Source organism: Carassius auratus, unplaced genomic scaffold (genome assembly GCF_003368295.1).
Source record: "Carassius auratus strain Wakin unplaced genomic scaffold, ASM336829v1 scaf_tig00214947, whole genome shotgun sequence".
NCBI lineage: Eukaryota > Metazoa > Chordata > Actinopteri > Cypriniformes > Cyprinidae > Carassius > Carassius auratus.
Window position 1 is genome coordinate 120220 of NW_020527875.1, and position 15847 is coordinate 136066.

The 15847-nt window shown below is 34.6% G+C and overlaps 1 protein-coding gene across 1 annotated transcript; it reads right to left on the reverse strand.

The window, feature by feature from the left end:
* Positions 1 to 364: 364 nt before the first annotated feature.
* On the reverse strand, positions 365 to 13451 carry LOC113093285 (monocarboxylate transporter 2-like; the record flags this gene model as incomplete). The annotated part of the gene is made up of 6 exons (XM_026259085.1): positions 365 to 710; positions 2323 to 3159; positions 4312 to 4519; positions 7080 to 7228; positions 10568 to 10664; positions 13381 to 13451. Coding segments are annotated over 6 exons (1538 nt in total), but the record flags the coding sequence as incomplete, so codon positions are not given.
* Between the last annotated feature and the right edge of the window lie 2396 nt (positions 13452 to 15847).

Genomic DNA, 15847 nt, shown 5'->3' on the forward strand with positions numbered 1-15847 from the left:
GCGATAAATGAGAATGTTTTCTGAACTGTAGGATGTGTGTGACATCCAGACCTGCAGATTGCACTTTGAAAAAAGAAATGAAAAAAACTTTCAAACCCAAATTTCAATTAGTGTAATTTTGGACAGACTGAATAAAATACATACATAGGCTACTGCCATACAAGAAATTGCAGCATAAATTGTTTTTGACTGCATGTGATCATCTTTGGCTTTAGCTAAACTAAGTCAGCTTCCATTAATCCATTAAGGCAGAGCCCATTTTCCAGAGCAATAGATCTGATGAATCTGCTTGCAATGGTATCATTATAGGACAACACTAAGAAGACTTCCCGGAATCCATCAAATACTTCATTTAGGTGGGAAATGTCTGTTCACTCAGCATCATTAAGAGTGAGGGTTTCCTTCAGGAATAAACAGAAAGTGCATGTCAGCAGCATTAGCCATGATGTCAGTTTCACCACTTTTGACAGTCATCTCTAATTATAATCTCTGCTTACATGGCTGCATGTGAAACATAACACATTATGCTGTTTTTCATATCCCCGTGGCCTCATGTCCTTTCCCGTTCTCCAAGTTGATGTCTTTTCCCTTTTCTGTCCCATTTTTGTTCATCTGCTGTAATACAAGCAGAAAGAGGGCAGAGACTAGAAGAGCCACACCTGCCATCAGAAAACCAGCACCATAGTCACTCATTTTGTCTATGAAGATTCCTGTAGAAACAGTAGAAAATAGGATTATTTCACTGAAAGCAGTAGTTCAGCATAGTTTTAGGTGAACTATTCAATGACAAAGACTGAATTAATGCAGAAAAATAAGGCTTAAACTAAAAAAAAAAAAAAAAAGGAAATTACACGTAAAGGTCATTCATATATGCAAACAAATCTTTAAAATAGAACCACAATGAGCAAAATGTGAGGGTGCTGCTTGCATGCAAAACTCGCCACAACGTTTCTAGCATGTTGTAGGTGTTTGCAAAGGCATTTGTATGTGGTTTCAATAGGATTTTCTGGGTGGTAGTTTGTGCATAATAGTGACGCTTGCTCAAGCACCACTAATTTGCCCGCAGTTGTTCGTGCATCATCCCACCTCACGTTTTCAGGCCAAGCTGCTTTCTGAATGCACACTTCCCCGAACATTTAAATGATCAATCAATTAAAGCACCAAGGAATAGAGCGCCTGTGAAGTCAGTGACGCGGTGATCATTTGAGTCATCTTTTATAATGCCACAGTAAAGCAGTTTTCCAACCCGATTAAAACTCACTGACAAAAACTGCCGCAGAGTTAATTTATGGTGTAATTACACCGCCGGTTATGGAGCCCAGCAGTCTACACTCTTAACCTGTAGTGCCTAAAATAAAGGCGCTCCTCTCCTCCCAAACATTAATCTGTACTCTACTATTTAATGGACTAAAAACCCAAGAGATTCATTTGAAGTACATTAGTCTATCAGAATACAGATATAGACATAGTTTTGGCAGTCAATGCCTTTAAATAGACAGATGAGGTTTTTCTGGATGATTGAGTGTTGAACTGTCTCTGGTGGGGGAGAGGTTTTTGGCTGCTTGTGGTGCTATATTTTGGCAGATGTTCTTGAGAGAAAAACTGCTGGGTAAGAGCAAAATGTCATTATCTCAACATTACAAAACTATCTATTTGGAATTTCCCTATCAGAGCTTATCGTCAAGTAATCAATTAAAGCTACAGTATTATATACAATGTTGTTCAGGGCGGGTTGTTTGTTTGTTGATTTATTGGCCACTTTTCTAAAGCTACGCTGATGTATTATCACCCTAGCGTTTGTGATGTGTTCTACATTCTGAGCAGTGGGCACAGAAAAATTACAGCCAATGAAACCAAATCAATGGTTTGAGTGAGGACAGTCAAAGCGTTGCCTGCTGTTGAAACAGGAAAAGCCATTTATGCAGTGACCAATAGTCCATGAAATTAACACAATAGCCAAATACATTTATCTGACAGGCAATGCTTTATGGGAAGATACAGTAATGCAATATTACTGTAAATTGAGCCCTGTCAGGCATTAATGAGAAACCTCATCAAAGAATTATGTTTAGGAAAGTGTGTGCATTAGGATGACTGATAAAGAGCTTTCAACATACAGTAATGTAACAGGACATCTTGTGACTGTACACTATCAGATTAGAGAGTATCTTCAGCAAGTAATTTGTAACAATATTACGTCATAATTACACACAAACAAATAAATAAAGCAACAAAAAACAACACCACAAATATAAAATAGTATAACTTTCCACTGCTTAGGATAGTCACTAGTAGTGACCATATTTCTTTTAAACATCTCACCTGCCAAAGGTGGTCCAAGGAGGCCACCGCTGCTGCGGATGAGCATGAAGAATCCCAGTGCGCTCCCAAGCTTCTCCAGCCCCACCACTTCCGCTAGTACCGTGATGTGAATCGCCACAGTGGCCCCGAACACCAGTCCATAACCCGAACTGAACAACACTAGCTGGGTGAATGTGGTTGCTAATGGGCAAAGCAACAGAACAATGCCCAAAAGAATCACTGTGACAATCAGTTGATGGACTGTCTTCGCCAGCTGCAGATTAGCCACCCACCCGAAAAACACCCGTCCTAACAAATCTAGCACCGCAGAGATGGACATGAGAGTAGCCGCCTGGTACTCTCCCACTCCTTGACTGTGGGCGTACGGCACCAGAAAGAGAGATGGAGCGAAGAAGCCGAGAGCAGCGAAGACACCAAACACTGAGTAGACCATGAAGCGAGCATTAGCGATAAGCGTGTAGTCCATGAAGCGTATTATTTTGACCTTCAGTGGATCAGACTTTTTCGAGTCTGACTTGTTATTTGAACTTTTAGAGTCTGTGTTAGTTTGCTCCAGCTCATGTTCGTTCTCCTCTATGAGCTCTTTAGGAGGAATGTGTCTGTTGAGGGGTCTCAGAAGAGCTCCGCACATACACAAGTTAAACTGCAGAGCTCCCAGGATCAGCATCGCTCCCCTCCAGGAATACTGTTCCACCATGAACTGAAAGGATGGGGTGAGGATGAAGGTGAGGGTGCACTCTCCTGCGCTGGCCAGAGCGTTGGCCACAGGCCGATGCTTTTCAAAGTACCAGCCCAGCATGGTGACAGTAGGGGTCCAGGTCAGGGCTAAGCCAAATCCTGCAGAGGACGAAACAAAAAAGACTTTCAGAGAGCAAAGTTGGTGGATATAGACGAGCAAGCATTTATTCTTCTGACAAGGCATTACTTTTATAGGATAAAACATTGTTGAAATGTACAAGAGTATTACAAGATTATATTTATTAGTAACCAGTTTTGGGGGTAACGTAGTTTGGGGAGTTACATAATCAGATTACTTTTTTTCAAGTAACTAGTAAAGTAACGGATTACTTTTTAATTTACAAGAAAATATCGGAGTTACTTTTTTTTAAACAAGTAACGCCAGTTTCTTTTTCCCCATTTATTAATTAACAGCTCTTCTGTCCCCATGTTGAGAAAAATCAGAAGTAAAATGTCATTATTGTTCTAGAATAAGTGAAAATGCATTAACTAATGAGATTAACGCATTAATCTCACTCAAAATAACAACCACAGATTAAGTATGCCTCAAAATGAATAAAAACAGCAAAATGCAACTCAGAATGTGATGCAAACCTGCAATAATGAAATGTTAAACAACACAAATATCTTTTATGTATTTAATCACATTTTATTAACCAATGTCTTTGGTGCTGCTGACCTTCAATGACACAATTCAACCATACTAATAAGCAACAATTACTCTAATAAACATTTGTGCTTTTTTTTTTATTTATTGCTGAAGTATGTTGAACTTCAGAGTCACATGATCCTTCAGAAATCATACTAATATGCTGATTTAGTGCTTAAGAAACATTCCTTATCATTTTAAATGTTGAAAAAGTTGTGCAGCATAATATATTTCTTTCTTTCCTGCTTTATTGGTCAAACAAAGTCAGTAAATTTTTAGTTTTTGTGGCTTAGATTTTGTGCAAAATAATAATAGTGTAAAAAGATTAAACAAGTAACACTTAATGCACCAGTAGTTAAAAGTTATATTTTATCTCTTGGATAAAATCTTTCTCTCTCTCCCTCTCTTTCCCCCTAACATTTTCCCGTTTCATCATATGGTCTGCAGTGTTCCTAAATCTGAATAAGATCCCATACAGCTGCTATAAATGGCTAATGACCTTTTCAAGTAGTGAATCCAAATTGAATCATTGGAAGCGTGAATGTATGTGTGCAGGAGCAAGTGGGGACAGTCATATGCTCCACTGCTGGTTGCGCTCCTACCTGTAAGGAACCCCACAGTGATGTACAGCTGTAGCAGATCCTGGGCATATGACCCTGCCACCATCCCAATGCTGCTCAGCAGGCCCCCCACCATGACCACTGGCTGATGGCCGAAGTACTCGCTCAATGCAGAGCCTACGGGGGCTGAATCACAGACAGACAGGAAGTACACAGTCATGACATACTGTACCAGCAGGAGCCAAGTGCTCTGTCAGAGAAATGGAGGGTAGAACACAAACTCATATTTCTAGTACTCCGCTCTGTTAGATTTATTTCAGCCACAGAATATTTTAAAGTATGATGGTGCAGAGAACATGAGCGTGCCTCTAACAAATGTGACAAGATTAAAGCGAGCTTGTGTGTTGGCATGCATCTAAATCACAAATAAGATTAGACAACGAGTTTTTCACAAATCACATCTTCATTGTTTGCAGCTTAGATTTTGTGTAAAAATTGTGCAAAATAACTTCGGATTCAACTATTAATATTAAATAATAATATTTAAATAATCATAAATATTTTGAATAAAAATTATTAATAAAAAAAGGATAAGTGAACGTATGTTTATATGTGTTGAGATGCAGCGAATAAAATACATTTTTACAAAATCACATCTTCATTTATAGCCAAAGTTTGCAGCATAGATTTTGAATTAATATTGCGCAAAATAACATTATTGCAAGTAGATTAAAAAGGGGATATTAACAAATAATACTTAAATGATAATATATTTTAAAAATGAAAACTGATGAATAAATAAGAAAATAAAACAAATTTAACAAATATTAAAATATTACAATGATCGTGTTGTAGTATGCATCTTAATTATAAATATCATAATGAATAACATTGCGCTCCTAACCATCAGATATATGAAATATTTTTCATATTACTATTATTATTATAATAATTTTTTTACATGTTATTTTCATGTTTTTCTGCATTTAAAAAAATAATTATTTAAAGGTTATCATCTGGGCAATAAGTGTTATAGATAAAGAGGGGCATTCTGACCTCTAGTATTCATGTGAATTTTAAAGTGTAAGCATAAGCCATTAACAGATTTGCTTAATATTACATTTAAATATTGCTCTGTAAATATTCCCTTCTTTTTCAACACATGCAAGCTGTTTAATCAAGATCTATTTTCAGAGTGAAATGTAGTTTTTCAACAAATATTAAAACATTATTTCACATAATTTCATATTACACATAAGTAACAAATGTTATTTTATAATTATAATATTACAATATCATTCCATGGCTGAATTGGCTCAGTTTCATTAAAATGATTTGTTCCATAATAACTGTGCTACGTTATTGTTTCCTCTTATTCCTCTATTTTAGAGCATGTAAAGAGAATTTATCTTGTTATGCTGCAGGATTTGTCCAACCGAGCCTCAAGCTTGAACGCTTGAATGATCTCTGGATCTGAGCATAAATAAGCTGTTCTGAACTCTGTACAGCAATGTGCATAGTACATCATTCTCCAGAGCAAAATAAGATGTGTTGAAATTAATAATTACTTATAAGCTAAATCATCTTTATATCCTACCCAACTAGCTTACATTTCAACAATGGAAGCGAAGCTAGAAGTATGCATCGTGTGATAAGTCAAACATGTAATTTATAACTGAATAAACCTGAATACATTAGTCAATACTAATGAAAACAATTTCTAAGGATCAGATAGAATAGAAATATGTTTTTGTAACAACTGCACAAGAACTGAAAAAATAAAAAGTACTGACTTTTTGTTTTTTTTTTTAACTCCAATATGGTACATAATTTATTTTCATTTCATTCTAATTCCTTTTTATCCAGTAGCTCACAAAATGACTAGTATAGTAATAGTAGGATTGTGAAGATGCGATGGAGGGTTTTAGGGTAAACACTGCTTATAGCAGAAAACCAAAGTGAAAGTGAATTTGAAAAACAAATTAAAAGGAGGCTAAATTAAATAAGCTCGAGGGCCAATAAAAAACTTGTTTCATTGATGTTCTCCCTCTCCCTCTTTATGCATGTAAAGTGGGAAGTGTTTCCTAAAAGGAATGTTTAACTATCAAATGTGCATAAAAATGACCAGCTTCAGATTCATTCTGCTGTAATGTTTGGCTTCTGGACAGACACTTAAACACTATTCATTATAAAACAGATGAATAATATTACAGGTGAGCAGAAGAACCAAAAGAACATTGTTGGTACAACATTACTGTGTGTAGAGTGGCAGTACATTGAACAAAAATATAAGAAGTCAGTTAGCATACATTAACAAGGTGTGATGAATAAAGCCAACATGAGTCCAGGCCAAGGATCATGGGAAATGTAGTCATTAATAGATGGCCAAGGACAAGAGGGGAGCAACCTCTGGAGGAGCTTTTGGGAACTTTACAACATGACATAAGCAGTCACATTCTCAAAACAAAACTCTGTTCCTGAGTGCAATAAATATAAACTACCATTCAATTTGTGGTCAGTAAGAGATTTTAATATTCCTTTTTTTTTAAAGTAGTATTTTATGTTCACCAAAGCTGCATTTATATGATTAAAAATACATAAAAAATATTTTTACAATTTAAAAAAAAAAATTCTATTTTAAAATATATTAAAATGTAATTTATTCCTATAGACAAAGCTGAATTTCAGCAGATATTACATTAGTAATCACTGACTACCTCTTACCAAACCGGTTTTGCCTTGTGGTTGAAACAGCAACGAACAACCACAAGGTTATAATCTCCCTACACCTTCAGCAACAACTTCAGTACCTTCTCTTCAGCAACCCTGCTCCTGTGTGATGTCTGGATTTTATGTACAGACTTCAGAACCTTCACCTTCAAGAATCCTCCAGCTGCGTGTTCCAGACCAAGGACCTTCTCGGTGCTCAGGAGTTCATCGTTCACCACTGTGTTCACGACTGTGAAATGGATCCAACTCCTTTCTTTCCCACTGCAATGTGGCCCAGGTTAACAAGTGGAAATTGTTGCCATTCAAACTCAGCACATTGTAAACCTCTTTCCAGAGACTATTGGCATTATTGTGTATTGTCATTAGGGGCATCGCGATATAACGGTATTGACAATAACCGTGATTTTCAAAGCAACAATTATCGATATCATGTTAATTTAGTCTGTGACGATATACTGGTATTAGCGATAACAGCAATACCAGTACTGGTTGAGCTTCCAGGTGGCAATACTGGTGGGAAACGTTATATTAACCTGCGGTTTTCTTTGTTCATATATTTAAGTAAAAGGTGATTATTTTAATAAGTACTGCGTTTTCTTTACTCATCTTATTTTTTTGTATTTGCAATACGGCCTGTGCGTATACACTATATTTCTTTGTTCAAATCTATTAACAGTTACACGATTAAAACTAATCTTGAAAAACTGAGCGACCACATTGCTACATTAAACTCTGTAAAATGTTAAGTTGTTCACAGTGCCATGAACTTAATGTCTCAGCTGAGGTCACTTTTCAATAAGGTTCATTAGTTAACATCAGTTACATTAGTTAACATATATAAACAAACCAAATAATAACAAAAGCATTTTTTTTTAAATCTTAGTTCATGTTAATTTTAGCATTTACTTTTGTTAAAATCACAAGTTGTGTTTGTAAACATTAATGCACTGTGAATTAACATGAACAATGAATGACTCATGCATTTGTATAATTTGTCTGTTATGTCGCCAGTTATGTTGATTTGTGAGAAAATTTGAATGCTATGAAATAAACATCATCTATCTATCTATCTACTATATTTATTAAAAAAGATTAATAAATTGTGTGTATTGTTCATTGATCATTCATGTTAGTTAATATATTAATGTTAACAAATTACATCTTACTGTAAAGTGTTACCATTAATATTTATTCATCATAATGTTGAACTTGACAATATTTTCTTGTTATTTCATAGGAACTGCAAAGAAAACGGAGAAAGCCAGAGTCTTGTGCCCTGCTTTTATCAGTATCTTTATGCTCATTGGGTGAAAAAGAAAAACTCAATAAACAAAGAAAAAAAATGATTTGATTGATATCTCCCCCCAAACCAAGGTTTCTCTAGATATCACAAGATATTGATATCGTGAATTCTTATGACCACAATAACCATGATGTGAAAAATCGAATATTGTGACAGCCCTAATTTTCAGTTTATGATTATATAAATTGCATTAGATTTATCAGTTAATAACAGTTAATAACAAATAATCTGTCAATTTATTTGATGAATCTAGAATAAGGTTTTCCAGGAAACTTAATCTAATCTTTCCATAAGATAACTTCCATAGTAACATCTAAATCAGTCACTTCCTATAATTCTTTGCACGTTATCTGTTGTCTATTTAATGCATCCATGCTGAAAAGAGGTATTCATTTCTTAATAATAATATAAAAAAATCTTACTGACCCCAAACTTTTGAATGGTATTTCTTAAAATATAAGCAGAAGGATAACTATAACAATAACTATAGAGAATGATTATTTTGGTTAAACAGCACTAGGTTAAATATAATAACATAAGTTATACTTACGTGATCAGCTGTAACGTTAAATGTTGCATGTCATGTTTAGAGCTTCATAGTTTGAAAGTCCTCTGACTAATTGCTGATCCAGTCTGGGATGAAATCCAGATAAAAAGATAATATCCAACCACCAGCTAGCTAGTTATCAAATATTATGCAGTGCCTGATGTTTTACACTCTGGACATGCATCAGACTACCCTTGGTCAGCAGACCTTGGCATCTTGATTAATGATTTCATATTTTAGTTATGAACCAGGCTCTTAAGGTAAAAACTGACAGTAACTTAATCAGACTAATTTTCATGTTACTGGCTATCATAGCTGGGATGAAACAGCTTTTAGATTAAGCTCTCAATCTCTGGGTGCTGTGCCCTGCAAGGTGTTAAACAGAAGGTTAGCATTAGCCGAGCCTAGGATCATTCATCATAATAAGGTCTTTTTAACCATGATCATTCTCTGGTAGGATGAGAATGTGAAGACACACAACATGAAACTAATTAGATGACATGGATGGACAGGGTAAGTTAAGTATTAATAATGTTTCAGAGCAATAAGATGCATAATGTGAGGTGGAATGACATGTTGTGAAGTTGAAACTTATGTTTTTGCATTGTCATTGCTAGAAGGGCATTCCCTTCTGGCAGTGCTTCCACTTCAGTGGCTTTCACCCAAAAAGCCCAGGTGTCCCTGCACTTACACAGATGGTTTTGTTATTGATTACAAAACCTGGGTACCGCAAAAAGATGAGAAGCCAGCCACACAGGAACTCACTGGAACATAAAGATCATCTAAATGACAATTCCACTGAAATCGATTTGTTAGATGATTTTCTATGAAGCTTGTGATACGATACAAAGCATATTCTTCCAGAACAAAGACAGAATGTACATTATTTCTTTCTTGAATACAAACTTGCAGGACACTTTTTGGAGATAAATCAATGTAAATGAAAATGAGGTGTTGTTCTTTCAAATAATAAATTTCTCTCTTTTTTTGGATTAGCTGTCCCGAGAAGCAAGCTTATCTTAGAATGAGACTTGAGACTGGTTTAGACAGACATGGATTCTCATTTTTGTGAATTTAAACCATATTGGCATCTTCAAAAACATTTCTATATAGTTAGTATGTCAGGTTTGTGCGCTTTCAAAATGAATTGAGAAATTTAATTCAGTTCCAAATTTGAATTGAATGTAAACAGAAGTAACAGACAGGAAGCACAATTTTAAGGACATTTTTAATTGAATGAAATGCATGTATCTACTGTAAATGAAAGCTCTGTTGAGCATGTTCCCTATTTAAATTCACATGAATTTAAGGGGAGGTAGTTCTTAAATGTAAGGTTTTTTCACATCTTAAAAAAAAAAGAAAAAAAAAAAGGGTTGAATTTGAAGGGAAATCTGAGGACTATTGAATATTTGCTAATAATTACTATGCATATGTGTTTATGCCACTAACACTGATTCTATTCTGTTGCTTGCATCTTTAAAAGGTGTGACTTTTATAGATACAGGTGCCCGCTTTATTGTCATGATTATGTTTTGGTGTCCATGGTGACTATCTGTGCTCCTCAAGAGGATTTGGTGTTACAGCACTAAAAACATCCCTCCCCCCCTTATCTTTCCACAGATTAGCATCACACTCTGAAGGAAAAAACAGACTTAAAGACTGAGCTAACATGTTCTTTCCTAACATGTATATTCAGTAGAAAAAGCAAGAAGTCTTACCTGTGGCCATCAGGTGTGTTGTAGCACTGAGCCTCTGGTCTGCTGTGATGATGTCAAAACTCCACAGGTTAAGTAGGGCGATGAGGAAAAGGTGGAGCTTATGTAAATGAGACAGAAGAGAGAAGGGTTATTATATCTGAGGGTTACTATGGCTGTATATTCAGAATACTGAGTAATGTAAGAGTTTGATTTGCATGGACGCTTACATGCCATCCAGTTTAAGCGGTGTAATTCCAGGCCTGAATTTGGGTGCAACATTTTCATTGTGCTTTATAAACAGCAACTAGAAGATTTCTGCACATCTCAAAGGTTTAGTTTAATATAGAAGAAATAAGTTTAACAATGCTATTCTGTATGGATTTTGGACGATCAAATCCATAAACATAATAACAGAAGATAGTATTTTGAAATAAAATAAATTAAGAAGTAAAAATGAAAAAAGTAATACATTATTAAAGATATTAATAATGGAGTAATTTGATTTAAAAAAGTTGTATTAAAAAAGTTATTTAGTTACCAATGGCTTTGTCCAGATTTTTATGCGGCATTATTTCAAGGAGAATTTTGAGCAGGCACAGAGCAGCCTTGATTCAGCTGTGTAAAGATGCCTAGAGTTAATGCTGCTCTGTGACTGCTCAAAATTCAGTGTAAAGACATATTGCTGCATAAAAGCCAGACTATACTTGGTTTGCTCTGTCCCACTTCTGAACTTAGTATCAAAGTATTATTGCTGTGTAAATGCATTTATGCACTTCTGAGAAGCATTAAACAGTTTGTGCAGAGACACTTAAATGCCACTTCAGAAGGGTTTTTTTTTGGGGGGGGGGGGTATTATTATATTTTTTGTATTATTTATTTGTTTGTTTGTTTGTTTGTTTATCAATGAAAACTATTTGTTTAAATCTAAATAGTCCATAAATTGTTGATATTTTAAATGTGAATTTTATATTTGTTTAAGCACCAATATAGATTATTCTTTTTTCTTTTTTTTAATGTTCAATTTCACCATCTGCCCTGCATAGCACTCAAAGCCCAAGGCATTTTAATTTACAAGAGCACAGAGAGATTTAGTCAACAAAAAATTACTATATGGCCAATCAAAATCTGTGGACGTGTGCACACGCACATGCATATTTGCATGCACTGGTAAACTAAAGGAAGATGGTGGTTTTCTGTGCATTTCCGACAAAGCGAAATGAAGGGCTCATCAGGGGCTTATTCACAGTCTGTGCTGATAGTATGGATGATTAAGATTCAGTCCAGCCCTGCCACATCTGAGAGGACACAGTCTTCTTCTAGTGCTTTTCCATACCTCTGGATTGATCACAAATTACACTGAATATCTAATATAGGAAGGAGGGAGGAAGGGGGTAAAATTACAGTCCAACTGGACTACTTTCTTTTCTCCAACCATCATCATGTTTGAAGAAAAATAGGGCAGTCAAACTAGTGGTTTGACAGATTCAGTGGGCATATGGAGATCCATATTTACAAGTTTTTTTTTTTTATGTTTTTGTGGCATTCGATTTCTTAATTTTAGGCAAGCTAACATCTGGCACAGATCCAGAGTGAGACTTGAAGATACAGTGATGATATCTCTGCTCGAGCTGTGCAGGAGAGATGAGAAAGGAAATGAAAACCAGTTCTACAAGTATGATATAAGACTAGTGACTGAAATCAAACGGAAGGACAAGATAACAGTAAAACATTTTTTGTTTCTGTGATGTATTGTAGTTTATTTATGTAGTTATGTTGCATAGACATTACATAGACATTATGAAGACAAAACTCAAAATTCAACTCTTGAATATAGAAAGACCTAAATTGCCTAAAAGTCTCGATTATATTTAAATAACATTTTTTTATGTATAATAACATAATAACAACAACAACAATATATATATTATATATATATATATTATATATATATATATATATATATATTAGCAATTATACAGTATATATATATATATATATATATATATATATATATATATATATATATATATATATATATATATATATACATACTGTATAATTGCAAAAATTCAAAAGCCTCTAAGTGCCATTTGAAATTTTCTTCTCCATTAATGTGAAATAACTTAAAATAAATATAGGTGAAAATGATAAACTCTTCATATACAGTATTTATATACAGTATTTATATACAGTATATATATATATATATATATATATATATATATATATATATATATATATATATACTGTATATAAATACTGTATATGAAGAGTTTATCATTTTATATTTATATATTCTTACTTTAAATCACAATAAAAAAATAAATAAGTATTGATCGTCATTTTTTTATAGCACAAACCATGCTCAAATCAATATTTCACAGTTTGCTTCTATCAAAAGAGTGATTACCTTTTTAAATTAAATGGAAAATGAAGGTAGTAATAAAAGGTAGTTTTATCAAATTTGTGACCTGGGGAAAGGTGATTATAAATCATAATGGAATCATCAGTCCATTTGTCTTTGGACATTTAATGGATTTCATCACCATCCTTCATGAGGTCTGAATAGAAGCTCATTAATACATTACAGTCAGAGTCACATAACTGATGCAGGGACATTTCTACATTCCTGGACTTGACATCATCCTGGTCATCGTGAATAACTCATTCCTGTCTGAGGGCTATTTAGAGTGTGCCATGATCGATTGGAATTTAGGATGTTAGAAGTTGGAACTAATTACCCATGGTGATGAGATGACAAATGCTGCCCTTTATCTGCCCTTAAAGACAGTAATGCACCAGTGTCCCGTATCTGCCTTCTTATCTCTAGATACCAGGTTCATCTCGGCCCTCCACCTGCTCTCTGATCTCTCTTGTTCATGCATGACTCCAGCATCATCAGCCTCTGTGGAACATCAGAACAAGTTTGTATCATTAAAGCAATTACAGCCCCTCCAACAACCAGAACAGCTACTAATGGCATAATTTATTACTCTTAAAACTTTGCAGGGTGCATATAGAATACACCTGTATGAAATGAATAAATGTATGAACTACTACTTTTGCTAAATGTGCAGTTTACAACAGAACACATTGCAAGAATATATTTATGGAATAAAATCCCACAATACAATGGACTCAACCTAACCTTCTATTTCCAGAATAACAAAATTACCTAAAAGTTTAAATATTTTTACACAAAAGTTAGGTTAAAACTGCAAAAACACCTCAATTAAACATGCACATTGTGACAACAGTATAGTGTACTGTACTATTGTATAAAAAAGGTTTAACATTAGGTTTAACATATTTAAAAAAAAAAAAGCTTTGAGTACAAATTGCGCAGTATGCAGTAAGCTATTATTTCACTCCGAACATAGCCTTTGACATCCAGTCTGTTTATAGATGATATACAGAAAATCAATATAAGTTTATGCATTTCAAGCACCAGAGATGAAATGCAAAGCTTGCTAATCATGTTGCAATGCAGTGAAATAATGACTTAACAGTAATTATAAAGTCAGAATTTTCTGTTTGTTACATTTTCTTTATCAATTAGTATTTACTAGCATTATTTATTGACTCTCTCAGTCTATTTCTGTCTCAAATGTTAACTAAACCACTTTCCTGTTAAAGAGTAATAAAGAAGAACAAATGTTGCTGGCATCACCTAAAAGCAGACATATAAACTCTGTTAGCAGCGAGTTTCTTTAGTCTAATAGACAAAGCATCATTTTTCACCACAAAATATTAAGAAAGTCAAGTATATCGGTTTGTCTGTAAAATGGAAAGCTTGTTACGATTCGGACTCCGACACAGTTTGATGCTGGTGTATGTGGGACACAAAAAGACACTTTATACCTGAGCAGAAACTCAAGCAGACCTCAGTAGAACAACCGCAACATAAGTGGCAATCTGATGGCAGGAATAAGAGCCATCATGCACAAACACCTGCTTAACAGCCTGAGAAGCCTGAATAAAAAAGAACATTTAAAAAGCATCATCAGCCTCTTTATACATAGTAAATATATAAATAGTACATTGCATGTAGTACATTGCAGCAGCTATAAGCTTTTTTGTGTGTACAGTGAAGAGTAGAAGGCCCATTGACTTCCATAGTAAGTACATCACTGTAAACATAACATTTGCTTTTTATAAACTGATTGATGAGCAGAATTTATAGTCTATGGAAATTGAACCTTCATTTTAATATTTATTGTTTTACTCCACCTTGTTCTAGGTTCTCCGGATGATGAACATATTCCAACAAAACACATTTACAGTAGTAGTCTCTCTTTGATGAGAGAATGAGACTCATGCATAGGAAAGTTTATTGATGGATTTTATGATTACATCATGAAATCCAGCGAGTTTATTAGCTGATAGCACATCACATGGCATCCTTTAAATGAATCTGACTGAATCTGTATATGAATGAGTGCTCTAATTGTCCCTTCTTCTCTTTCGCTCAGCTTTGTGTGGGGTATAAATAATACTTGGATAATCACTCTGAAAACCCTGAAAACATCTCCTCCTAGAGCCTTTGATTCATTTTTTTAAACTTTGCCTTAAAAAATACTATGAGGAATGGCTCCAATCGCAGCTGTCTGTCAAAGACACAGAGGTTTCTAATGTTCAACAAACCTCAGTCTACACTAGAACTACTGCAATGATGACATTCATGTTATACAGAGAAGAGGAATGCTTTAACTTTCTAAGCGAGATCATTTCCAGGATTTCATCGCCTCACTGCAGTACGTCTATGGTCAAGCTGTCATCTAAGATTAATGGGTAGCTTACTGCCCCATTGAGGCTCTTACAATCATGACAGATAGAGGAAAAAAGAATGACACTGTATCATAGCTAGGAGCAATGCAATACATTTATAGCATCAAGCTTTTTGTCTGTCCAGGGGGAAAGGAAAAAAGCTGCAGTATGTGACAAGTCAAGCAAAACACATTTGATACTTGATATACAGCAGGATTTTTGACCACTTTGAGACAGATTTAACTTAATCTCATCATGCCTGGTTAGGACTGTTTGTGGTCATGAGGTTGTTAAGTTCCATCACAAGGCACTCTTTCTTTGATCTATACTATACCGCCTGTGTATTTGAAAAAAAGCAGTGCTTAAAATGAGATTAGGCAGTGCATTCTGGGTATTTCAGTTTATGCTGTATATCAAAATCACTATAATGTCAGCCAAAGTTCACAATATCAACTCCATTTACAAACAAGTCAAACAGACGGACTGACAATGCTATCTAATTATGACTGTCATATAAAAAAATAAAACTGAACG